A 25976-nucleotide genomic window follows, 5' to 3' on the forward strand; every position below is an offset into this window, starting at 1 on the left:
GCAACAAAAATGATTAGGGGTCTGGAACACATGACGTATGAGGAGAGGCTGAGGGAGCTGGGATTGTTTAGCCTGCAGAAGAGAAGAATGAGGGGGGATTTGATAGCTGTTTTCAACTACCTGAAAGGGGGTTCCAAAGAGGATGGCTCTAGACTGTTCTCAATGGTATCAGATGACAGAACGAGGAGTAATGGTCTCAAGCTGCAGTGGGGGAGGTTTAGATTGGATATTAGGAAAAACTTTTTCACTATGAGGGTGGTGAAACACTGGAATGCGTTACCTAGGGAGGTGGTAGAATCTCCTTCCTTGGAGGTTTTTAAGGTCAGGCTTGACAAAGCCCTGGCTGGGATGATTTAACTGGGAATTGGTCCTGCTTTGAGCAGGGGGTTGGACTAGATGACCTTCTGGGGTCCCTTCCAACCCTTATATTCTATGATTCTATGATTCTATGATCACTTTCCTCTCCTCTAAGTGCTTCAGGATTGATTCCTTGAGGACCTGCTCCATGATTTTTCCGGGGACTGAGGTGAGGCTGACTGGCCTGTTGTTCCCAGGATCCTCTTTCTTCCCTTTTTTAAAGATGGGCACTACATTAGCCTTTTTCCAGTCGTCCGGGACTTCCCCCGATCACCATGAGTTTTCAAAGATAATGGCCAATGGCTCTGCAATCACAGCCGCCAACTCCTTTAGCACTCTTGGATGCAGCGCATCCATCCCCATGGACTTGTGCTCATCCAGCTTTTCTAAATAGTCCCGAACCACTTCTTTCTTCACAGAGGGCTGGTCACCTCCTCCCCATGCTGTGCTGCCCAGTGCAGTAGTCTGGGAGCTGACCTTGTTAGTGAAGACAGAGGCAAAAAAAGGATTGAGTACATTAGCTTTTTCCACATCCTCTGTCACTAGGTTGCTTCCCTCATTCAGTCAGGGGCCCACACTTTCCTTGACTTTCTTCTTGTTGCTAACATACCTGAAGAAACCCTTCTTGTTACTCTTAACATCTCTTGCTAGCTGCAACTCCAGATGTGATTTGGTCTTCCTGATTTCACTCCTGCATGCCCGACCAATATCTTTATACTCCTTCGTGGTCATTTGTCCAATCTTCCACTTCTTGTAAGCTTCTTTTTTGTGTTGAACATCAGCAAGGATTTCACTGTTAAGCCAAGCTGGTCGCCTGCCATATTTATTATTCTTTCTACACATCGGGATGGTTTGTCCCTGTAACGTCAATAAGGATTCTTTAAAATACAGCCAGCTCTCCTGGACTCCTTTCCCCCTCATGTTATTCTTCCAGGGGATCCTGCCCATCAGTTCCCTGAGGTTGTCAAAGTCTGCTTTTCTGAAGTCCAGGGTCTGTATTCTGCTGCTCTCCTTTCTTCCTTGTGTCAGGATCCTGAACTCGACCATCTCATGGTCACTGCCTCCCAGGTTCCCATCCACTTTTGCTTCCCCTACCAATTCTTCCCGGGTTGTGAGCAGCAGGTCAAGAAGAGCTCTGCCCCTAGTTGGTTCCTCCAGCACTTGCACCAGGAAATTGACCCCTACACTTTCCAAAAACTTCCTGGATTGTCTGTGCACCGCTGTATTGCTCTCCCAGCCGATATCAGGGTGATTGAAGTCTCCCATGAGAACCAGGGCCTGCGATCTAGTAGCTTCTGCGAGTTGCCGGAAGAAAGCCTCATCCACCTCATCCCCCTGGTCCGGTGGTCTATAGCAGACTCCCACCACGACATCACCCTTGTTGCTCACACTTCTAAACTTAATCTGGAGACTCTCCGGTTTTTCTGCAGTATCATACCAGAGCTCTGAGCAGTCATACTGCTCCCTTACATACAGTGCAACTCCCCCACCTTTTCTGCCCTGCCTGTCCTTCCTGAACAGTTTATAACCATCCGTGACAGTACTCCAGTCATGTGAGTTACCCCACCAAGTCTCTGTTATTCCAATCACATCATAATTCCTTGTCTGTGCCAGGACCTCTGATTCTCCCTGCTTGTTTCCCAGGCTTCTTGCATTCATGTATAGGCACTTGAGATAACTTACTGTTTTCCTGCTTTCTTAGTATGAGGCAGGAGCCCTCCCCTCTCATGCTTTCCTGTTTGTTCTTCCTCCCAGTATCCCACATCCCCACTTACCTCAGGACTTTGTTCTCCTTCCCCCAGTGAACCTAGTTTAAAGCCCTCCTCACTAGGTTAGCCAGCCTGCTTGCGAAGATGCTCTTCCCTCTCTTCGTTAGGTGGAGCCCGTCTCTGCCTAGCACTCCTCCTTCTTGGAACACCATCCCATGGTCAAAGAATCCAAAGCCTTCTCTCCCACACCACCTGCATAGCCATTCGTTGACTTCCACCATTCGACGGTCTCTACCCAGGCCTTTTCCTTCCACGGGGAGAATGGACGTGAACACCACTTGCACCTCAAACTCCTTTATCCTTCTTCCCAGAGTCTGCAGTGATCCGCTCAAGGTCATTCTTGGCAGTATCATTGGTGCCCATGTGGAGAAGCAGGAAGGGGTAGCGATCCGAGGGCTTGATGAGTCTCGGCAGTCTCTCCGTCGCATCGTGAATCCTAGCTCCTGGCAAGCAGCAGACTTCTTGGTTTTCCCGGTCGGGCGGCAGATAGATGACTCAGTCCCCCTGAGGAGAGAGTCACCGACCACCAACATCTGCCTCCTTCTCTTGGGAGCGGTGGTCGTGGAACCCCCATCCCTAGGACAGTGCATCTCATGCCTTCCAGTCGGTGGAGTTTCCTTCTGTTCCCTTCCCTCAGATGTATCATCTAGTCCACTCTGCATTAGTACCATTAGAGAACATGAAAACGGTTGCTTTACCGGTATCTGCGTTGCTGGTACATGGACGCTCCCCTTTCTTCTTCTGGAAGTCACATGCTGCCAAATTTCTTCACCGTCCTCCTGTCCCCGCAGTGCAGCCTGCTCTGAATCTTCAGAACATTGTGCCCGTAGAAGCATATCCTGACGTCTGTCCAGGAAATCTTCAGTTTCTCTTATGCAACACAGGGTCGATACCTGTTGCTCCAGACCTTGAACCTTCTCTTCCAATATGGAGACCAGCTTGCACTTTGTACAGACAAACATGGCACATCCAGTGCAGGTCACAACAGCTGAACGCTCCCCATCCATATTACCTTCCTTCTACGAGCTTCCTTGGGAGTTGTAGTGACTACTCAGAGAAGCCAGCAAGATGTCAGCCTCAGTGGGCTCTCCCCGGGCCAACTCCCAGGCAAACTCCCTCTGTTAGCCTCTCTGCTGTTCACCACTCAGCTGGTTCACAGCTGACTGGCTTTTTATAACAGTCAGGCCCACTCAAGGCTCACCTGGAACAAAGCACTCCCAATTCACACTTTTCAAGCAACCAATCAAGCACATGGTCAAACTGTCAAACTGTCCCCACAACAGACACTCAGATACTCACCAACACAGCCTCCCTAATGCAGTCCTTAGCGTACCTCTTCTCAGACAGATCCCAGGCAGGATCTCTCTCTAGGTCCTCACACCCAGGCTGTGTCTAAGTCTTACTGAATCTTTCTGTGTAATATCTCTAAGACACTTCCTTTCCTGTCCATCCACACAGCTAAAATGCTCATCCAAGCTCTAGCATCTCATGTCCCAGTTACTCCAACAGCTTTTTTATCTGGCCTTGACAAATGCAACCTTGGCTTCCTCATATCCGTTCAGAATGTCATGCTCCTAGCCTATCACTGTGACCATGTCAGCTCTCTCTTTGCATCCCAACACTGGCACCTCCATGTCTATCATACCAGACATACGCTACTTGTCTTCACTTTCAAGGCCCTTCATGACCTATCCACTCCCCACCTATCATCTCTCATTTACTGTCAAGAAGTCAACTCCCATCCCCAAAGTGGGCCATGACGCCAGCCTCCATAGTCCCCTTTGTGCTTTCTCTAGTGCTGCCCCTCACATTCAGGAGGGGCTCCCTGAAAACACCTGCCAAGCTACCTTATTATCCACCTTCAAATCCCTCCTTAAAAATCTCTTTGCCACGTTGCCCACAAAAATTTCACAATGGTGTTGCCGGCACCCAGTGCCGAGAGGCTGAACAACAGCTTGAGTGGTTCGTTACCCGGTGTGCTACACCCAATAATTACAACGGGGTGGAGAAGCAGAAAAGTTTATTTGCAGCTGCAAAAAGGTACAGGGAGAATAAAATCTCAAATCCTGCACAACAGAGCAGGAAGTTATACAGGCTTTTATACATTTTTTTTTTTAGCATACTTATTCAATAGCAAGCTGCTCTAAGTATTCATATAGCTAGCCAATTCAGTTTCCAGCTAGTTTTCTGATTCTCTGTATCATTTGTTAAACTATACATAAAGCTGCTTTATTTAGCATTGTTTTTTCATATCTCCCCTGTTTGGCTTTGCTTAGTTTCAGGCAGTCTGACTCTGCAACATACTGTTGCAGATTCTCAGCATAACTGCTGTGTGTGCCTCCAGGCGGGGGGGCCAAGGACACTTGGGCCTAGCACACAGAGCTGCTGCGAGTGCCTCCAGGCAGGAGGGGGGGGGCAAGGACACAGGGGCCTAGTGCGAGGGGGCTTCATTGACACTCGTGGTCTTCCATCCCCTCGAGTTACCTAGTGGCCATGCCCCAGTGTTCCCAACAACTCCCCCCTTTGAGAACACTCAACAGCCTTGGCTCTGAGTTTTTTTATTTGGGCTACTTATTTTTTTACAATATGACTTTGCATAAGCACTTTGTGATAGCTTTGAAGAGAATGACTTATTAACTTTTGCAAAAGGGCCTTGACATATGATACCGCACAGCATAATACCAGTAATACAAGTAGTACAGGAAAAAGAAATTTTAATAGCAGTTTAAATAAACTACTAAGCCAAGACGACAAACCCCAGCCTGAAAACAAGGTTTGCAACCAATCGCTCTCTGGGGCAGTATAGGCAACCTGTGCTCCGGCTCGGGCATGGGCCTCAGCCTGCACTACTTTTTTATAGATTTTATAACTGCTATTATTTATATATACACAACATTGGGGCCCGATGAGGGCACAAACTTTTTTTGGGATGCCAAGAGATAGTCCAAAGCCAGCCTGGTACCAAGCAATCCGAGCCTGGGTGAGCCAAAGCCCTCCCTTTGCATCCAATAAGGATAGGACCATATGGGGAGTATAGATTTGCATAACCCCTCCCAATGTTAGCTTCTTGGCTTCCTTAAGCAATAGGGCAGTAGCTGCGACCGCCCGTAAACATGCTGGCCAACTCTTTGCAACCTGATTCAATTGCTTAGAAAAATAAGCCACAGGACGCTTCTATGCTTTTAACAGCTGTGTAAGCACTCCTAGGGCCACCCCCCTTCGTTCATGTACATACAACTGAAACGGCTTAGAGAGATCCGGCAGGCCCAGAGCCGGGGCTTCCATCAATTTTCTTTTCAGGATTTTAAATGCTTTGTCAGCCTCAGGGGTCTAATAGAAGGGGTCATGATTTGCTTTTTTTACACAGTTGTACAGGGGTTTAGCCCACAGTCCAAACTCTGGGATTCATATTCTGCAAAAGCTTGCCATACCCAGAAATGCCCTGAGCCGCTTACAATTATTTGAAGAGGAACTTGACAGATAGCTTCCTTTCTTTTTTTTTGCTTGAACGCTGACGCTCCCCTTGCCTTAGCTGTAACCTGATTCCTTTCCACCTCAGACAACAGGGTTCTTAGGAGGATATTACAGTCTCAATCGGCTTGTGACTACTGAGGCACCCCTTAAAGACTGAAATAAACCTGCTTGCGTTTATTGAGAATTTCCCAGCCTGTGTTTTAAAAGCTGCTAAGTCTATTGGATTGAATGGCACATGGGTGTAAACTTGCATAGTGGTAGCCTGACGTCCGTCTGCCCCTGGGCAAGCCACAACAGTCTCGGTAAGCAAAGGATAGAGTCCCACTGAGGGGGCAATCTCTGTAACCCGAGGCATTTTACCCTTATACGGTGGGGGTGTGGGGGCCGAAGGGGTCTAACATTAGCTGCTACCAAACTAGTTGGAGTCAGATTACAGTGCTGTAAAATATCTGGTTGAGTACATAAAGTCAGAAACAAATGCGCATACATATGTTCATTCCATTTACCCATTTACTGACAAAACAAAACTAATTGGAGGATCGTGTTGTAATTAATTGACCCTCCTGGTGGCCACCACTCCTGGTCCTCTAGTTGATATTGAGGCCAGTTAACTGTACAGAATCGTTTTAATTGGCTCTTAGTCATTGGATCCGCACCAAATACCTTCCAGTTTGCTAGAATGCACTCTAGGGGCGTACACCGTGCCCTAACCTCTGAGCTCTGTCCCTGTCCCATACCTACAGGGTAACTCTGGGCGTCTCCAGGTTCCAACAGAGCATATAATCCGGATTTTAAAAGGATCCTACCTTATTTAAAGAAAAGGAGGACTTGTGGCACCTTAGAGACTAACCAATTTATTAGAGCATAAGCTTTCGTGAGCTACAGCTCACTTCCTCAGATGCTCACGAAAGCTTATGCTCTAATAAATTGGTTAGTCTCTAAGGTGCCACAAGTCCTCCTTTTCTTTTTGCGAATACAGACTAACACGGCTGTTACTCTGAAACCTACCTTATTTAAGGGACCGGTTCTTCACCGCCGTCCACAACAGCTTTTTCACTATATGAGTGCGTTGCACCGTTGTGCCCTCTGGGGTCGATCAAATCGCGTCTCCTCCGAGGCCCCCGATGAACTCACCGGTGCGCGCTGGGCGTCGGTTCTTGCCGCAATCCTCGACCTCCAGGAGGGGTCCGGGCAAGGCTAAATTGCAGCCTCGAGCCCACCCAGGGACGCCAAAAGCTGTTGCCGGCACCCAGTGCCGAGAGGCTGAACAACAGCTTGAGTGGTTCGTTACCCGGTGTGCTACACCCAATAATTACAACGGGGTGAAGAAGCAGAAAAGTTTATTTGCAGCTGCAAAAAGGTACAGGGAGAATAAAATCTCAAATCCTGCACAACAGAGCAGGAAGTTATACAGGCTTTTATACATTTTTTTTTTAGCATACTTATTCAATAGCAAGCTGCTCTAAGTATTCATATAGCTAGCCAATTCAGTTTCCAGCTAGTTTTCTGATTCTCTGTATCATTTGTTAAACTATACATAAAGCTGCTTTATTTAGCATTGTTTTTTCATATCTCCCCTGTTTGGCTTTGCTTAGTTTCAGGCAGTCTGACTCTGCAACATACTGTTGCAGATTCTCAGCATAACTGCTGTGTGTGCCTCCAGGCGGGGGGGCCAAGGACACTTGGGCCTAGCACACAGAGCTGCTGCGAGTGCCTCCAGGCAGGAGGGGGGGGCAAGGACACAGGGGCCTAGTGCGAGGGGGCTTCATTGACACTCGTGGTCTTCCATCCCCTCGAGTTACCTAGTGGCTATGCCCCAGTGTTCCCAACAATGGCAAGGCTGCTGGTGCGTAGAGACCACTGCCTTCCATGCTAGCCATTATTGTCAGTCCTCGCTCTGCCTGTACCCATCTATTGTTTCTTAATTCATACATATATTGCAAGATCTTTGGGGCAAGGACCACCATTTTGTACTGTTTGTATAGTGCCTATAACAAGGGGCTCTTGGGATATGGTTGGAGCTCCAAGGTGCTACAATAACACAAATAATAATAATAATAATAATTAATAATTAAACCCAGAAAGGAAATAAAAAGAACCCAAAATGTTTTCATCTTTACAAATCTCATAATTTTTAGGGCCTGACTCCTGGTGTTTGATGCTTGAGGTTGGAGATACTGTGTCTGTGAGTTCCCCACATTGCTACCTACCTCACTTTATCTACACGTAACCATTCTGCCCGTCAGAGTCGGCAGCAACAAGGGATGGGTTCAGTATCTAGGGGTTCCGTTTCCATAACACAATGCAAAACCGGCTCGAGCCTCCACCCAGTGACCTGGGACAATTACACATGACCCCCTGGGCACCTTTAAGAGGCGATACTTCCCCTCTCTCAAACACAGAGTCTGAGTGTAGCAAAACCTTTTAATAAATGGAGGGAAACAATGTGGCATTATTTTGGGAAACCAGATTCATAAACACAGATCAAGAGCCAAGAATTCCAGCAACCCAAAAGTCCCACTAATATGCCTGTCCTTTCCCTGCACCTCACTCACTGATGCTGTCCTTGGATAGTGCAGACCCAGAGTTTAGAGGTATACTCAGTTGCTGTCCCACTACATACTGGCCACATCACTCCACCAGCCATCCCACTGGCCACACCAAGATATCTTCAGGTCCCCCAACTTATCACAGCTCTCAGTGATTTCAGCTGTTAATGGGGAAAGCCTCATTGCTCATGCACACTGGGAAGTCTCTTGCATCAGAGATACTTCCCAAAGCAAGTATAATACTTAAACTTAGGTGTCAGGGGTTACTGCTCTGCAACATGTAACAGTACTCTCCACTGAGTCTAAATTAGCTCTGTTATTACACAGTGGAGAGCAAAAGAGTCAAGTCAGAGTCAAGCATCCCTATCCCAGTACATAACCCCACCATCTCTCACTCACTAGGCTTTGGAACCCATGTCCCTTGCCTAGTGAGTGCCATTTAGTTGAGGGTGAGCCCCTCAATTGGAAAATACCAAGTGCAGTTCTGCTGTCCTTGGTTCCCACAACCAGGATAACAACTCCTTATTGCCCCAGCCCCAATAACAAAGAAACTGGGGATCCCACACAAGCCAAAAGTGACCATTTGGGCAAGCAATCCTATAATGCTGAACACCCAGGCAGGGTGGATGTGCCCATGCAAATGAGATCAGCCCATGAAGTCCTTTTCCACCGCTCACCACCCAGTGTCAGGGGAGAGCCCATTCGGACTCTGCTTACATCCACGTCCCACCCAGAATCACACCACAGTCCTGCACCATTCCCACTATTCTAACTGCCATGCATTGTGAGATGGCTGCATGAACAACACCCCATACCAGGGGCCGGCAACCTTTTGGAAGTGGTGTGCCGAGTCTTCATTTATTCACTCTAATTTAAGGTTTCACGCGCCAGTCATACATTTTAACGTTTTTAGAAGGTCTCTTTCTATAAGTCTATAAAATATAACTAAACTATTGTTGTATGTAAAGTAAATAAGGTTTTTTAAATATTTAGGAAGCTTCATTTAAAGTTAAATTAAAATGCAGAGCCCTCTGGACCAGTGACCAGGACTTGGGCAGCATGAGTGTCACTGAAAATCAGCTCGCGTGCTGCCTTTGACATGTGCCATAGGTTGCCTAACCCTGACCTATATGATATCATTGTATTATATGAAATACATTTGCATGATCTTGTTTCCTGGGGCAGCTAAAAAGCATCCTAAGGCACTTTAAGAATCTCGTGCATAAATAAACGTAGCTAAATATTCTGGTCTTTCCTGTCCCTATAGCTGCAATGTGCTAACTGAAGGGTGCTGGTTAACTACACTGTGCTACTTTCTCGCTCCTTTCCTGTTTTTGTATCTGTATCATGCACGTACACGTCTCTGGGTGGCTGTGGTCACCAACCACACTCTGATGAGGTTTCTGTTCCCTCTCCCGTCCAGTGTCTTCCTGAGCAGCAGCTGCAGGTCTCTCTGTTTCCCACACTCAGACTAGTTTCTTTTTCCCTTCCTGTCTCTAGCTGCAGCTTTTGCAGAACATGTAGGGTGTGTGTATGCGTGCGTATGTGAGAGCGAAAGACAGCCCATGTAGGGTGTGTGTGTGTGTGTGAAAGAGAGAGAGAGAGAGAGGGAGAGAGAGAGAGCCCAGCTCCTTCATTTCTGCCCAAGGCATGAGTGTGTCGTTTGTTTTCTAGTCAGTTCAGGAACTGTCTCTTTGGTGGCTCTAACTTAGTTCTGCAAGAAATTTAGCTCTAAACAAGAGCTTTACCGTGACCATAGCCCAGTGGTCCTGAGGCCTGCACCTGACAGGCCCCCTGACTGCCCTCTGCTACTGAAACCTTCCCACCCTCAGTGAAAAGCAGCCTCACCTCTGCCAAATCTTTTCTCATCTCCCTTACAACAATCACCCCACCCCTCAAACATACCCCCTCCCTCATACACACACACACACACACACTCCAAGGGACAAGTGTCCTGACAGGCTGCAGATTTCCTACCTCAGCTCAGCTTGTGGTCCCTCGTTCTCCGGTACTGTTCCATGTGTAGGAAGTTATGTAGGAAGGAGTCGCGCTACTGTGTGTAAGGGAGTGTCTCAGAGTTTGGGCAGAAAGCTGTCGAGCCATTGATAAAAGAATGGGGCTAAACATTAGGGCCGGGGTTACAAAGCCATCTTGACTCTGGTGTATGAAGCATAAACCATTGGGAGTTTGAGGTTTAGCAGGTCATTTTCAGACATGTCCTTATGAAATTGAGAGACTTCCATGGGTTCCTGTAGAAAGAAAAGGTCACACAGCACACGGGATTTGGTCTGGGATTTTATGGTTAACTAACTAGCTCTCATTATATTTGGATTTAATATGAAGCTTCTGCAGCTGGGACATAGTCACTCAGCAGTGTCCACACGGGGTGCGAGATGCAGTCATCAGCTGCCTTGTGAGGTAGGAGGGGCAGCCAAGACCAGCGACCAAGAACTGGTGAAATGAGTCCGTCTGGCACAGCCAGGACGGTGAAGGATCCAGTGAGCTCTACTGTGAAAAACCACAAAAATCTATTGTGCTGCAAAAAATGGATTAACACCAGTGATGTGTGTCCAGGAAGGTCTTTGGACTTTGCACTGCAGGGCCCGATTCATGAGAACCCCTTCCAGGGGATTCACCCAATGTAGGAGGCGTTTCCCACCAGAGCACAGCCAGCAGCCCTGATGTGATAATTGGGCTGACACATTTGCCCTAATTGTCAGCTCAGCTGTGAGATGTGAATGAAAGGTCACAGAAAGTCGCAATAACCAATTGTTCATAGAAAAGTTGCAAAAGCGAGACACAGACTGAATTAGAACAAACAAAAAAAGCCTCCTGATATAATTCAAGGACTGTGTAAAGATCATGCCTGGTAATCAAGAGGATCAGAAGACCGGAAATCAATAAACCAAAATTGGTATGTTGTAAATTAGGCCTAACTGGTGGACAAAGTAATGAGGGGACGGGCAGTTCCATCCATTGCTCCCTTTTGGGGTCCTTAAAGAAAGAAGACTTTGGGAGAAAAATTGGCAACTGGATGAGCTTCACCCGCATGGCGGCCACCCGCACCATCTCCTGGGACCCCACACCATTGTCATTGTGATCCTGAGAGTCATCCTGACCAGTCCAGGCCAGAGCCAGGGACCCAGATACCCTCACCACCTCCACCAGCTCCAGCTGAATTCCAAACACCACTTGCTGGTCTTTTCTCTCCCCTTTGGTGTGTATTTATCTTGTTTTGTTTGCTAGGAAATGGGAGGTGATTTCTTTACCCAGTGCCCTCCTCTTTCCTTTGCTCTGTCAGGAATGGGAATGTGCGTCTCAGCTGTGTGTGGACTATCTCAGCCCACTCACCCACTGGGGAGGATTTGCATACAAACTGAAAGCACATCACTCCCTTGAGTGAGTGGCATTGCCACCTGGCACATAGGGTCACAAAACCATTCATTCCAATTTGGCCTGGCTGCTCCTCATCAGGAGGAAGGGACTGCAGGGACAAATGTCAGTGGTGTTACAACTGTGAGTGCCAGGCCGTAACACTGCTCATTCCACTAAATGACACGCTCTCAGTTTGTGAGCAACTCCATATCAGTTACAGAAAATGGCCTCATCACAAATGTCTAGAGTGCCTGTGCATTGATCTGCCCTGCCCACAACCCACCCCTACACTAGGCTCTACTCCAATGGAGGAGAATTCAGCACCAGATGTTTTTTGTGGAACCTTCTGGGAGAGGCTCTGGGTCAAAAAATGGTGCATTTGGGGGAGTTTGCCACACATGTTTGTTGTTTGATAGTAAAGATTTGGGTAATGGGTGAGCTGGTTCTATGGCGGTATGTGTTTGGGGTTATTGGGTGTGCTGGTTTTATGGCAATGTACATTCGGAGTTATTAGGAGTTCTGGTTTTATGGCAACGTGTGTTTGGGGTTATTGGATGTGCTGGTTTTATGGTGATGTACATTTGGGGTTATTGCGAGTTCTGGTTTTATGGCGGTGTGAGTTCAGGGTTATTGGGTGTGCTGGTTTTAAGATGATGCGTGTTTGGGGTTATTGGTTGGGGGGGTTATTGAGTGTGCTCGTTTTGTGCCGATGTATGTTTGGGGTTATTGGATGTGCTGTTTTGGGGGGTTATTGGGTGTGCTGGTTTTATGGCAGTGTGCTATCAGGGTTATTGGGTGTGCTGGTTTTAGGGCGGTATGAGATCAGGGTTATTGGGTGTGCTGGTTTTATGGTGCTGTGTGTTTGTGTTGTTGGGTGTGCTTTTTATGGTGGTGTGTTTGGGGTTATCGAGTGTGCTGGTTGTGTTGTGGTGGTTCTGAAGAATTGTGGCAGTTTGGGCCAAGTATCCACCCTCTGTGCAGTCTCCCTCATACAACGAAGGAAATTATTGTATGAAAATTAGCTATACAATAGGGGTGGGACTGGTTATGAGAGATGTACCCAGATAATCCTCCCAAGTGACCTGCTCCCACATGCTAGGGAGGAAGGTGAAAAAACCCCAAGGTCTCTGCCAATCCGAATGCACCCTAGGATTGCATTTGCCTCTTTCACAGCCACTTAGCTTGGTGGCTCATAGTCAACCTCGGATCAATGAACACACCCAGGTGTCTCTCCTCCTCTGTCACTTCCAACTGATGAGTGCCCAGCTCGTCGCAGAAATTCTTATTAGTAGACCTTTAGTGTATAACTTTGCACTTTGTAATATACAATTTGTCACTCCAGTCTTCAAGGTCATCAGGCTTTCCTGCATAATATTCTCATCCTGCTCTGAATTGACAATGCACCCCAACTTTGTATCATCAGAAAATTACATTAGCACACTCCTACTTTTTGTGCTAAGCTCATTAATAAAAACATTGACTGATTTGTGCCAAGACTGATCCTTGAGGAACTCCACTAGTGACCTCCTTCCAGTCCAATAGTTCACCTTTCAGCATAACCTTCTCCCCTTTCTCCCAGTTTCTTACCCACCCATGCATCAATCTCTTATCTCACCCAACGGTCACTTTGACATTTACCAGGATAATGATGCTGAGCCACCTGGCTGCAGGAAGGACTCTAGGAGGGATTGTTCCTCCAACTGTCTTGGGTGCAGGGGGAATGTACACACTGTACCATCTCTTTCGATGCTAATGCCTGCTATCTCTTGTATCCCCAGTTAGGTAGTTGGGTTGGTGAGGAGGTGTACGGGGCTAGGCTCTCCCTTCTCTCTGTCTGCTTTGTAGTGACTGAGTGGCTCTAGAAAGAAGTGTCTATGCTTTGCATGTAAAGGGACTGCCATTGTGCCTGGGCCTTGAACAGCAGATGTGGGGCAGTTAGACTCCTCGCACCATCCCTCTCTTCATGCCCTAGACCCTTCATGCGAAAGGTCTAGGGAATACCTGCACTTAATCTTTGGAGACAGTTTTAACATCAGCAAACCCAGACATGATTTTAATAATAGCAAAACATTTATTGTTATCAGCAAAGTATGAAAGCAGCAGGGACCATCTATATCACCATTTGCATCTAGATCCCAGCCAGTGTCAACGTATCACTAGAAGCAGTCTGTATACACAACCAAATGTATGTACATCTTTACTTTGCGGTAACAGGTGGCAGTAAACACATTTCACAAGTACAAAAACATGCTTTGTAGGATGGTACGTGCTTTGGCAAAGGAAAAACAGCATGAAAAATAAAAATAAAATCAAAAGCAATTATTTCTGCACCTTCAGTTCTAGATGTCTATTACTCACAAACCTCACCACAAAACCTTGCATAGAATGCACACAGATGTCACATAGTAAGCTAACTAAACCCTTGGCACTCCTACCTAGCCCAATTTTGCAATAGTAAGTAATACAGCTGAATTGTTATCTAACTCCTTAATTGACTAGTGAAAGATAAATCAGAAAGAATCAGGTTTAACTTTCAGTTCCCAGGTTGGGTTTGCAGTACTAACAATGGAAAAAAATACCTAGAGTGAGCAAATTTGATCTGGAGATACGGCGAGACAAAAACATGAAACCTACAATGCGATTTTCACAGGAATTTTTAAAAAAGGGAACAAAACCGATAAATGAATTTAAATTTACTCTGATTGAAATGATTCAATTTTATACTATTGAGTACTTCACTGCAGAAAAGAGTAACAGCTTTCCATTTTTTCTGCTTTAAAAAACAAACTAACAAAGCCTTCTCAAGTATTTCCATATAAATATATTATGCAAATTGGAGTCAACCAACCACCACCTGTAATAATAGTGAGGGAAAACAATGAGTCCCAGGCACTCATGTCTAAAGGAATGTATGTAAGGGGAGTTCACACTGTGCTCTGCCTTCCCCCGGGGCCCAGCACTGGAGAGGGAGTCTTGGGCTATGTCTAACCTGCGGAGCTAGGGGTGTGATTCCCAGTTTGCACTGGCAGACTCATGCTAGCTCTCGTGCAGCTAGCGTGCTCAAAATAGTCACGACTGCATGGGCAGCAGCAGCGGGACAGGCTAGCCACCCTGAGTGCACCCCAGCGGGGTTCAGGCGGGTTTATACTCAGGGAGGCTAGCGTATGCCGCTGCTCATGCTGACATGGCTACAGTACTATTTTTAGTGTGTTAGCTCAAGGAGAGCTAGCGCGAGTACGTCTACGCAAGCTGGGAATCACACCCCAGCTCATAATATAGACATAGCCTCACTCTGAGCCTCTCATGCTGGATGGGCTGCCAAAAAACTGCTTCAGGTCTTGTGGAGTAGTGAAGAAACTCTTTCTCCCATCATACTAAGGAATGACTTTTGCAGGGTACCACACCCTTGGATTAAGTCCCTTTCTGGTAAGCAGGCGTCTATATTTATTCCACTCTGCACTTGCACTAGGTTCTGGTCTAAGCAAACACATATCTGCTCACCTTGGAATAGCAGTTTACTTGTTTATAGTTTCTCCCAGCACAAATTCTCTTTTTTGGAATCTTGTAAAGGTTATAACTAAAGTCACAGTGTCTTTTCCTTTCCATTCCATTCCATTCCTCTTCCTCATTCTCCTTCGTGATTAGAAACTAATGTACAAAAACTGTGGTAATTCCTTTCCAGGCTGTTCTTCACCTGTATGATTCTCAGACTGGGTCTCCTGTTTCTATTTCCCAAATTTTCTGTTTATCTACCAAGGAATCTACAAGTCAACTATTTCTTTATTAGCTTCCTGAAGTGTTCCTGGAGCAGGAGCCCAGCAGTGCATAGTGCATAGCAGATGCGTACATGGCAATATATATTGCTTCTACCATGTAGGTATATTGTTCATGTTTATACTAAGTCATGTAATTACATTGCACACATTGAATTCATGCATTATAACGGTGATAGCAATTAGCCTTTGGAACAGATTATCAAAGCATGTGATAGATTCACTAGCACAAGGGAGAAAGTATCTTAGCAATTAAGGGCCCATTTCATTCCTTGTGTAGCTCTACTGGCTTCAGTGGAGCTACACCAGGGATGAATTTGGTCCTAAAATGCAGAATGTTGGGGTCCGTACGTGTAACAAGCAGTGAAACTTCATTTGTGACTTTTATAGACTCAGAATAACAGGATAAAGAAGATAAATGTAGCTCAGTTATCATTAAACCAACCCATAATTACTTCAAAAGCAAATTTAAATGCATCCAAAAGCATTTTACATATTATATCACTTTCAGCTTCTTCCCTGGCTCCTGCTTGTTTTGCAGCATAATCTCTCTCTTTTTCTCCTAAAAGTCTCAATTTTTGTTGTTGCAAAACCATCTCCTTTTCTGCCATGTCTTTCTCCCACATTATCCTCTCCTTTTCATCTGGATACTGCTTTTGTTCTTCATCCCTTATTTTTAATTCTTCCTTGAGTTGTTTTATTTGCTTCTCATAATCACGTTTTATTTTCTCTGTCTCTCTTTCCAGCTGCTCTGCATAGGCTTTTTTCAGCTCCTCTATTTTCTCTTGAAGCTTCTTCTCAGCATAGTTATACATCTCATTCGTGTGATATGTGCCTCCGTTCTCCTGCACCATCTTATCTACCATCTCCAGCAGCTCATTAACCTGGGCATCCCGTTCTTCTCCGGTTGTTCTGTTGTTGAATGCACAGTATCGTTTTCCAAATTTTCCTACCAGCTCACAAAGGCCTTGGGCATCAGAGTCTTTTATGAACTCTTCTAATTCGGTACCATCTAAATCATCTTTCCGAGTGAATAACAGGATCATGTACCTCATGGACTCAGCTCCAAAAATATCTTGTATTCGTTTGACTGCTTTTTTTTCCTCCTCAGTGTAACGGCTCAGTGGCACCACTAGAACGATAGCATGGGGCCCTGGGGAGGAGGCTACAATACAGCGACTGATCTCTCGACAAGTTTCTTCCACTGGTACATGCGTGTCAAAAATGCCAGGAGTATCAACCACCACCACATTCCTCTCATTCCAGATTCTTGCCCCCTTACTGCAGTTTGCAGTTACAGACTTTGGTGAGAGTTTGGACTCAAACACTTTCTTGCCAAGGATGGTGTTTCCTGTTGCACTTTTCCCAGCTCCAGTTTTACCTACAAGGATGATTCTCAGTTCTGATTCCCCAGTGTAGCGGCCGACATCCCCTGGGGCTGTTGGAACACGTGTGAGATATTCATGACATTACAAAGAAAACCAAGTAGAGATGGGTAGCTTTGAGGATTTCTGCCTATACAACTATAGACATTTGAATGTGCAAAGGTTAAGACGTTTTCACTTTAGAACTGAATGGCACAGTAATTGATGGCCTGATCCAGCTCCCATTCAAGTCACTCCACATTGGGAATCTTTCCACTGACTTCACTAAGAGTTGGATCAGGATCTATGGGCACTAACTTCTCACCTCTGAGGGTTTAGCTTCAGAACTAGTGATCATTGGTTTACTGGCCTCAGAGTCACTCGTGGACACTGGTCCACATCCCAGAAGACCAAGCAGTCTGGGCCATCTCTACACTTGGGAGACACAGGATTGGAAGAGCAGTGTTCCTGGCAGGTCAGGAATGTGGTGCACTGACAGTCTGGGTTAGGAGGGAATATCTTTCAGAGTGGCTGCATGCACTGTCCTTGGCTCTTCAGCCTTTATACTCATGGGCAGTAATGATTATAAAAAGTCGCCAACTATAAAAACCCATTTTAAAACCTCTTTTGTCATGAGCCCCTGCTACACTTCTGACCTTGTTCCTCGGGGGGTTCTTACCCTTATTTAAGATATTTCCATCAACACTCAGTGCAGAACATTAATCTCAAATGGGAAGGAGCTCACCTACAGACAATAAACCTTTAAGTATTTATACTTATATTAATTAAGGGCAAAGAAGGGACAGGATAGAGTCCCAACTGTTATTTCCTTACCATCGGTTTGTTCTTTCTGTATCCAGCTTTCCATTTTTACTTGAAATATCTGTTGAAAAACAATTTTATTTAAAACCTAGAAGAGCCTTCACACAGAAGAACGTACTACAGATATTCAGATAAAAGAGAAACTTCAACAACCATCTATGAATACTTTTGTGTCATATATGAAGTCACCCCTCTGTCTTTCAACTGGAAAGGATTATGGCAGAAAATTAAATGCAAAAGAAGCTAAATGTGAATGACACATTTTGAAGACCCTTTACTAAAAATTGTGAAGAAAATCTGGACCTGATTTTGAATACTGGCCTCTAATTTAGCACCTGAATTTTTATAGGCATATTTAATTCATAGAATCATAGAATATCAGGGTTGGAAGGGACCTCAGGAGGTCATCTAGTCCAACCCCTTGCTCAAAGCAGGACCAATCCCCAACTAAATCATCCCAGCCAGGGCTATGTCAAGCCTGACCTTAGAAACCTCTAAGGAAGGAGATTCTACCACCTCCCTAGGTAACCCATTCCAGTGCTTCACCACCCTCCTAGTGAAAAAGTTTTTCCTAACATCCAATCTAAACCTCCCCCACTGCAACTTGAGACCATTACTCCTTGTCCTGTCATCTTCTACCACTGAGAACAGTCTAGATCCATCCTCTTTGGAACCGCCTTTTAGGTAGTTGAAAGCAGCTATCAAATCCCCCCTCATTCTTCCCTTCTACAGACTAAACAATCCCAGTTCCCTCAGCCTCTCCTCATAAGTCATGTGTTCCAGTCCCCTCATCATTTTTGTTCCCCTTCGCTGGACTCTCTCCAATTTATCCACATCCTTCTTGTAGTGTGGGGCCCAAAACTGGACACAGTACTCCAGATGAGGCCTCACCAATGCCGAATAGAGGGAAATGATCACATCCCTCGAACTGCTGGCAATGCTCCTACTTGTACAGCCCAAAATGCCATTGGCCTTCTTGGCAACAAGGGCACACTGTTGACTAATATCCAGCTTCTTGTCCACTGTAACCCCTAGGTCCTTTTCTGCAGAACTGCTGCCTAGCCATTCGGTCCCTAGTCTGTAGCAGTGCATGGGATTCTTCCTTCCTAAGTGCAGGACTCTGCACTTGTCCTTGTTGAACCTCATCAGATTTCTTTTGGCCCAATCCTCTAATTTGTCTAGGTCCCTCTGTATCCTATCCCTACTCTCCAGCGTATCTACCTCTCCTCCCAGTTTACTGTCCTCTGCAAACTTGCTGAGGGTGCAATCCACGCCATCCTCCAGATCATTAATGAAGATATTGAACAAAACAGCCCCAGGACCAACCCTTGGGGCACTCCGCTTGATACTGGCTGCCAACTAGATATGGAGCCATTGATCACTACCCTACGAACCGACTAGCAAAGGGAAGGGGAGGCACCACCTAGATCCAAGTGCTCCTTACCCCAGAGGGAGGGCTGTCTCCTCTGCACACATCTGAGTCTAGGGGAATGATGGGGGCAGGGGTGGCCTCAGCTCAGCACCATTTTATGCCCTCCCATCAGAGGGCAGGAGCCAATTTATATGATATCACAAACCTAACCATTCAAAAATCCTGAGTAAGACAGAAAACCCACAAGATTGGCTTAAGAATCTCAGGATTTTTACAACTAATAAATTTGGGGTTATTTTTAGTTGCCTTCTGGTTTTTGAGCCTTTAGGGTACAATCTCCTCACATTTGCAAGCTTTTCTCTCCAACTATGAGGGCTAGAAACTTAATAAGAAACTGAGAGTCAGATGTATTCACAAGACTCCATGAGCTAAAGCTTTAGGAAAAACACCAATTACCATGAGAGTCATGATCAAATCATAAAAGTTGGCAACACTGCTTACAATTCAATGTTCAGCCTGAAACAAACACGGACAATGGTAAATAAATAAATAAGGAGACAGGCAAGAAAACAATATCTCACTTTTTAAAGTCTCACGAAATTTAAGCCAACGTCAGAAGTTTAGGGGGTCCGGCTTGTGATTTTTGAACTCCTCAGTCTTGGCTATATTGACAAGAAGGGTTTCTTCAGGTATGTTGGCAACAAGAAGAAAGCCAAGGAAAGTGTGGGCCCCTTAATGAATGAGGGAGGCAACCTAGTGACAGAGGATGTGGAAAAAGCTAATGTACTCAATGCTTTTTTTTGCCTCTGTCTTCACTAACAAGGTCAGCTCCAAGACTGCTGCGCTGGGCATCACAAAATGGGGAAGAGATGGCCAGCCCTCTGTGGAGATAGAGGTGGTTAGGGACTATTTAGAAAAGCTGGACATGCACAAGTCCATGGGGCCGGACGAGTTGCATCCGAGAGTGCTGAAGGAATTGGCAGCTGTGATTGCAGAGCCATTGGCCATTATCTTTGAAAACTCGTGGCGAACCGGGGAAGTCCCGGATGACTGGAAAAAGGCTAATGTAGTGCCAATCTTTAAAAAAGGGAAGAAGGAGGATCCTGGGAACTACAGGCCAGTCAGCCTCACCTCAGTCCCTGGAAAAATCATGGAGCAGGTCCTCAAAGAATCAATCCTGAAGCACTTGCATGAGAGGAAAGTGATCAGGAACAGCCAGCATGGATTCACCAAGGGAAGGTCATGCCTGACTAATCTAATCGCCTTTTATGATGAGATTACTGGTTCTGTGGATGAAGGGAAAGCAGTGGATGTATTGTTTCTTGACTTTAGCAAAGCTTTTGACACGGTCTCCCACAGTATTCTTGTCAGCAAGTTAAGGTAGTATGGGCTGGATGAATGCACTATAAGGTGGGTAGAAAGCTGGCTAGATTGTCGGGCTCAACGGGTAGTGATCAATGGCTCCATGTCTAGTTGGCAGCCGGTGTCAAGTGGAGTGCCCCAGGGGTCGGTCCTGGGGCCGGTTTTGTTCAATATCTTCATAAATGATCTGGAGGATGGTGTGGATTGCACTCTCAGCAAATTTGCGGATGATACTAAACTGGGAGGAGTGGTAGATACGCTGGAGGGGAGGGATAGGATACAGAAGGACCTAGACAAATTGGAGGATTGGGCCAAAAGAAATCTGCTGAGGTTCAATAAGGATAAGTGCAGGGTCCTGCACTTAGGACGGAAGAATCCAATGCACCGCTACAGACTAGGGGCCGAATGGCTAGGCAGCAGTTCTGCGGAAAAGGACCTAGGGGTGACAGTGGACGAGAAGCTGGATATGAGTCAGCAGTGTGCCCTTGTTGCCAAGAAGGCCAATGGCATTTTGGGATGTATAAGTAGGGGCATAGCAAGCAGATCGAGGGACGTGATCGTTCCCCTCTATTCGACATTGGTGAGGCCTCATCTGGAGTACTGTGTCCAGTTTTGGGCCCCACACTACAAGAAGGATGTGGATAAATTGGAGAGAGTCCAGCGAAGGGCAACAAAAATGATTCGGGGTCTAGAACACATGAGTTATGAGGAGAGGCTGAGGGAACTGGCATTGTTTAGCCTGCAGAAGAGAAGAATGAGGGGGGATTTGATAGCTGCTTTCAACTACCTGAAAGGGGGTTCCAAAGAGGATGGCTCTAGACAGTTCTCAATGGTAGCAGATGACAGAACAAGGAGTAATGGTCTCAAGTTGCAGTGGGGGAGGTTTAGATTGGATATTAGGAAAAACTTTTTCACTATGAGGGTGGTGAAACAATGGAATGCGTTACCTAGGAAGGTGGTAGAATCTCCTTCCTTAGAGGTTTTTAAGGTCAGGCTTGACAAAGCCCTGGCTGGGATGATTTAACTGGGAATTGGTCCTGCTTCGAGCAGGGGGTTGGACTAGATGACCTTCTGGGGTCCCTTCCAACCCTGATATTCTATGATTCTATGACTCTCTCCCCACACCCCATTCCTCCTTCTACCTGGAGAGGAAAGGGATGGCAAGCCGGGGAATTGAGACTTACTACTGCTCAGCATAGAGGACTCTGCCTAGCCCGTAGGCTATGTCCACCCTTGTGGCAGTGGGTAGCATACAGAGACTGTATGCCCAGCTAGCATGGGTGTAACTAGCAGTGTAGATGGTGAGGCGCACCTTAGGCAAGTATCAGAGTAGCAGCCGTGTTAATCTGTATTTGCAAAAAGAAAAGGAGGACTTGTGGCACCTTAGAGACTAACCAATTTATTTGAGCATAAGCTTTCGTGAGCTACAGCCCACTTCATCGGATGCAACGATGAAGTGAGCTGTAGCTCACGAAAGCTCATGCTCAAATAAATTGGTTAGTCTCTAAGGTGCCACAAGTACTCCTTTCCTTAGGCAAGTAGAGTGCCCTACATGCCTGAACCCCAGTGTTTTACACCAAGGGTGGGCAAACTTTTTGGCCCCAGGGCCACGTTGGGGTTGCAAAATTGTACGGAGGACCGGGTAGGGAAGGCTGTGCCTCCCTAAACAGACTGGCCCCGCCCCCATCCGACCCCCACCCACTTCCCGCCCCCTGACTACCCTCCTCAGAACCATCGACACCTCCAAACCACCCCTGCTCCTTGTCCCCTGACCACCTCCTCCCGAGACTCCCCTGACCCTAACCGCCCGGGACCCCAGCCCCTATCCAACCCACCCTACTCCCTGTCCCCTGACCACTCCCTCCAGAGACCCTCCCAGACCCCACCCCCTACCCAACCCACCCCACTCCCTATCCCCTGATTGCCCCAGCCTCTATCCACAGCCCTGCCCCCTGACTGCCCCCCGGGGCTCCCTGCCCCTTATCCAACCACCCCTCCCCGGCTCCAGCCCCCATCCCTTGACTGCTCCCCTAGAACCTTCACCCTATCCAACCCCCACCCCATTCCCTGTCCCCTGACTGCCCCAACCCCTATCCACAGCCCAGCCCCCGACTTCCCCCCAGGACTCCCTGCCCCTTATCCAACCGCCCCCCCAACCCCCATCCCCTGACCGCCCCCCTAGAACCTTTGCCCCATCCAACCCGCACCCCACTCCCTGTCCCCTGACTGCCCCAACCCCTATCCACAGCCCCGCCCCCTGACTGCCCCAACCCCTATCCACAGCCCCGCCCCCTGACTGCCCCAACCCCTATCTACAGCCCCGCCCCCTGACCGCCCCCCGGCTGAGATGGTCAGCGTGTGCACTGGAGCTCTCAGAGCTGACCAGAGAGTCAAGTTTGCAGTTAGTGCTCAAATACCTGTAGCAGGCATGACTGGCATGTGTGTGTTCTTGATGCCCATCCTTGTCTCCATATTAACATTCCCCTATCTGGGTGTGTGGCTTAACCCAGTCCCCCAGGCCAAGTCATTCCTCACTCCAAACCCTCCCCTAGCTAAAGTGTTGTGTAACAGGAGACTCTGTTGTGTCATAAAGAAGGTGCTTATGTTGCTGAAACCTCGGCCATACTTCAGCTCCCTGTCCTTGGCAGGAGTGTTCCCCCTCCACGCCGCTGAGCTCCCTTAGTGTTTGTTATTTTCCTAGGGCTCACTCCGGCCTGTAGCCCAGAGTCGCTTGGTGGCCAGGAGGCAACGTTCTTGTGACTGCCAGAGTGGATTCCCTTAAACTACCCATCCTGCTCAACAGCCTTTTACCTGCACCTCTTTGTGCAACCCTCCAAACTTCTGCTGTGCTGCATCCAGCCCATTATTGGAGGAGTTGTGAAGAGCAGTGAGGAGAGAAATAATACAAAGGGATTGTCAAGGTTCCTTCCCCACTCTGAACTCTAGGGTACAGATGTGGGGACCTGTATGAAAACCTCCTAAGCTTACTTTTACCAGCTTAGGTTAAAACTTCCCCAAGATACAAACTATTTTACCCTTTGCCCTTGGACTTCCACTGACACCACCAAACATTTATCTGGGCTTACTGGGAAAACGTGGTTTGGAAACGTCTTTCCCCCCAAAATCCTCCCAACACTTGCACCCCACTTCCTGGGAAAGGTTTGGTAAAAATCCTCACCAATTTGCATAGGTGACCACAGACCCAAGCCCTTGGATCTTAGAACAATGAAAAAGCATTCAGTTTCCTTACAAGAAGACTTTTAATAGAAGAAACAGTAAAAAGAAAAGGATCACCTCTGTAAAATCAGGATGGTGAATACCTTACAGGGTAATTAGATTCAAAACATAGAGAATTCCTCTAGGCAAAATTTTAAGTTATAAAAAGACACACAGATAGGAATATTCCTTCTATTCAGCATAACTTATTTTCTCAGCCATTTAAAGAAATCATAATCTAAAGCATATCTAGCTAGATTACTTACTAAGTTCTAAGACTCCATTCTTGTTCCGTCCCCGGCAAAAGCCTCTCCCAGACAGACACAGACCCCTTTGATGTTCTCCCTCTTCCCAGCTTTTGAAAGTATCTTGTCTCCTCATTGGTCATTTTAGGCAGGTGCCAGCGAGGTTATCCTAGCTTCTTAACCCTTTACAGGTGAAAGGGTTTTTCCTCTGGCCAGGAGGAATTTTAAAGGTGTGTACCCTTCCCTTTATATTTATGACAGGGATCCAGAGAGATTCTAACAGAAAATGAGAAATGAGAATCATCTTGAAAAAATGCATCTCTGGAAAATAATCCAAACTACTGACTGAGTAGAAAGGAGAAACTTGGGAAGCACTGCTACAGAAAGAAACGTGGGGGGGAACTACAGTGGGGAGCAAGGCCAGGTTTTTTTGGGAGCTGCAGATACAAAGGCATCACATGAGAGAACAAGGAATAATAACCCTAATATATGGCTCTGTTGATACTGCACCATCAATATTGCATTTAATTCTGGGCACCACCTTTCCAAAGAGCTATTGACAAAATGAAGAGAGTTCACAGAAGTGCAAAAATTATCCAAGGGCTGAACGGACTGGGGAAGATTAAAAGAGCTACACATGTATGGCTAAGATGCATCACAACTAAGGGCACAAAATAACTGTCTAGCAATATCTAAGTGTTTTAACACCAAGAAGGGAGAGACATTAGTTATGGTGGTACAAGGGAGTATAACAGGAGTAACAGAATAAAGCTACACCAAGAGAAAACTTAGGCTGGACCTGAAGAAAAATTTCCTGAGCGTGAGATGCATTTTACTAGACTGCAAACTATTTTCCTCAAGGGAAGAGATGGGAACCCTGCCACTTGGGACATTTAAAACTAGACTGAAAAAATTCCTATAAATGTCCTTTCTGGAACAACTCTGCATTCATGGGGAGATAGAGTGGATGATCCACGAGGCCTTTTCCATCTCTAACTGCTGTGACTTTACAACTGGAGGGTTTTAAATCACCCCGAAGCATGCCTGAACACTGGAGACCTGCAGACTCTGAGGGACAGGAAGTTTCCTGTGTTTATGTGAAGGTTACTAGCATATGGTCTGATATTACACACACACGCAACCCCACATTAACTGTAGTTTCAATCAGGTTATGAGACATCAGAATCTAATCTGGTCTAGAAAAGATTTGGAAACCTCATATAGAAAAGCTGTCATCTCACTGCCTATCGCTGTGCCTGCAGGCATGGTCGAGCTATCTTCTCTGCTGGTTAAACGTAGAGAGGAATAGCAGCCTGTTACTTGGGTTTTCTCCCTTTGACTCCAGCATTTTCACAAACCTTTTTCCTTTAAACATATCACAGGAGTTTAAAACAAATTTGCCCTCCCCCATACACATACACACACCTGTGTGCTGCTTTCTTAGCCTGAGGAACAACAGTGTGGTCTTCCTGCAGATCTGGCCAACTTCTCCACTGCTCTTCCAAGCTGCGGCTGCTCCTGTTTTATTGGGGAAGAGGATGTTCTCTTCTGGCGTCTGTTGAATAAGCTCAGTCAGAGAAAAAAGTTCAGTTTCACTATGAGTATGTGCTGGGGGTGGGGAGAAAGGAGGAGGGGTTAGCAATCAGCCAATTGCCTTTGCCAGAAAGCCTCTCAGAGAGTTTTACAGACACTGAGCGATGTGCCCCTGTTTCAGAGAGGAAGAAAGCATCCCATAAGCATTCAAAAAATAATCCCACTGTCCAATAGAGTCCTCAGTCCCACTGTCAGTGGATAGATCAGGAAATCATTATTTTTATAAAGATCGTCCATCTTCTTTAGCCGAACAGCTCCAAATCACTGACCCACTTCTCAGTTCCAGTGTTTCTGGCACTTAGTACTCTAGGTTCTCCTCACCCAATGCCTGACCTTAAGGGTGGACCTCTGTGTTTATCCCCAGAGCACCCCCACTACCACCTGCTATTCCAAGCTGTGTGCTCTAACCTGCCAGAGAGCTCATGTTTCTCCAAACTCGAGTGCCCTGACTTTGAGCAGCCAAATCTCGACGGCAGGCTGGAGCACAAACACGAGAATGAGAGGCAGTCGGCACTGGCTAAGACAGCCATATATCATGGAAAGCATTTGGCTTCATAGACTCATAGAATATCAGAGTTGGAAGGGACCTCTGGAGGTCATCTAGTCCAACCCCCTGCCCAGAGCAGGACCAATCCCCAACTAAATCATCCCAGCCAGGGCTTTGTCAAGACTGACCTTAAAAACTTCTAAGGAAGGGGATTCCAC

General features: G+C 46.6%; 1 protein-coding gene and 1 long non-coding RNA gene across 3 annotated transcripts in view; both read right to left on the reverse strand.

The window, feature by feature from the left end:
- LOC142070718 (uncharacterized) overlaps positions 1 to 10380 on the reverse strand; it is a 28352-nt gene extending 17972 nt beyond the window's left edge. Inside the window, exon 1 of the long non-coding RNA XR_012666668.1 lies at positions 10127 to 10380. This is a non-coding gene — a long non-coding RNA (uncharacterized LOC142070718). The remainder of the gene's footprint in view (positions 1 to 10126) is intronic.
- A 3195-nt stretch (positions 10381 to 13575) lies between these two features.
- LOC142070715 (GTPase IMAP family member 7-like) lies at positions 13576 to 25262 on the reverse strand. 2 transcript variants are annotated; one of them, XM_075124705.1, is made up of 4 exons: positions 25104 to 25262; positions 23700 to 23954; positions 17496 to 17544; positions 13576 to 16735 (listed from the first exon to the last, which is right to left on the reverse strand). In XM_075124705.1, exons 3-4 carry the CDS (start codon positions 17527 to 17529, stop codon positions 15723 to 15725), a joined length of 1047 nt encoding a protein of 348 aa, XP_074980806.1. In that variant the 5' UTR covers positions 17530 to 17544; positions 23700 to 23954; positions 25104 to 25262; the 3' UTR covers positions 13576 to 15722. The 2 variants fall into 2 exon arrangements, with proteins under 2 accessions (XP_074980806.1, XP_074980805.1); XM_075124704.1 differs by lacking the exon at positions 23700 to 23954 and having other exon boundaries at positions 25104 to 25261.
- Positions 25263 to 25976: the final 714 nt, after the last annotated feature.

The sequence above is a fragment of the Caretta caretta genome, chromosome 2, assembly GCF_965140235.1.
Source record: "Caretta caretta isolate rCarCar2 chromosome 2, rCarCar1.hap1, whole genome shotgun sequence".
Classification (NCBI taxonomy): Eukaryota; Metazoa; Chordata; order Testudines; family Cheloniidae; genus Caretta; species Caretta caretta.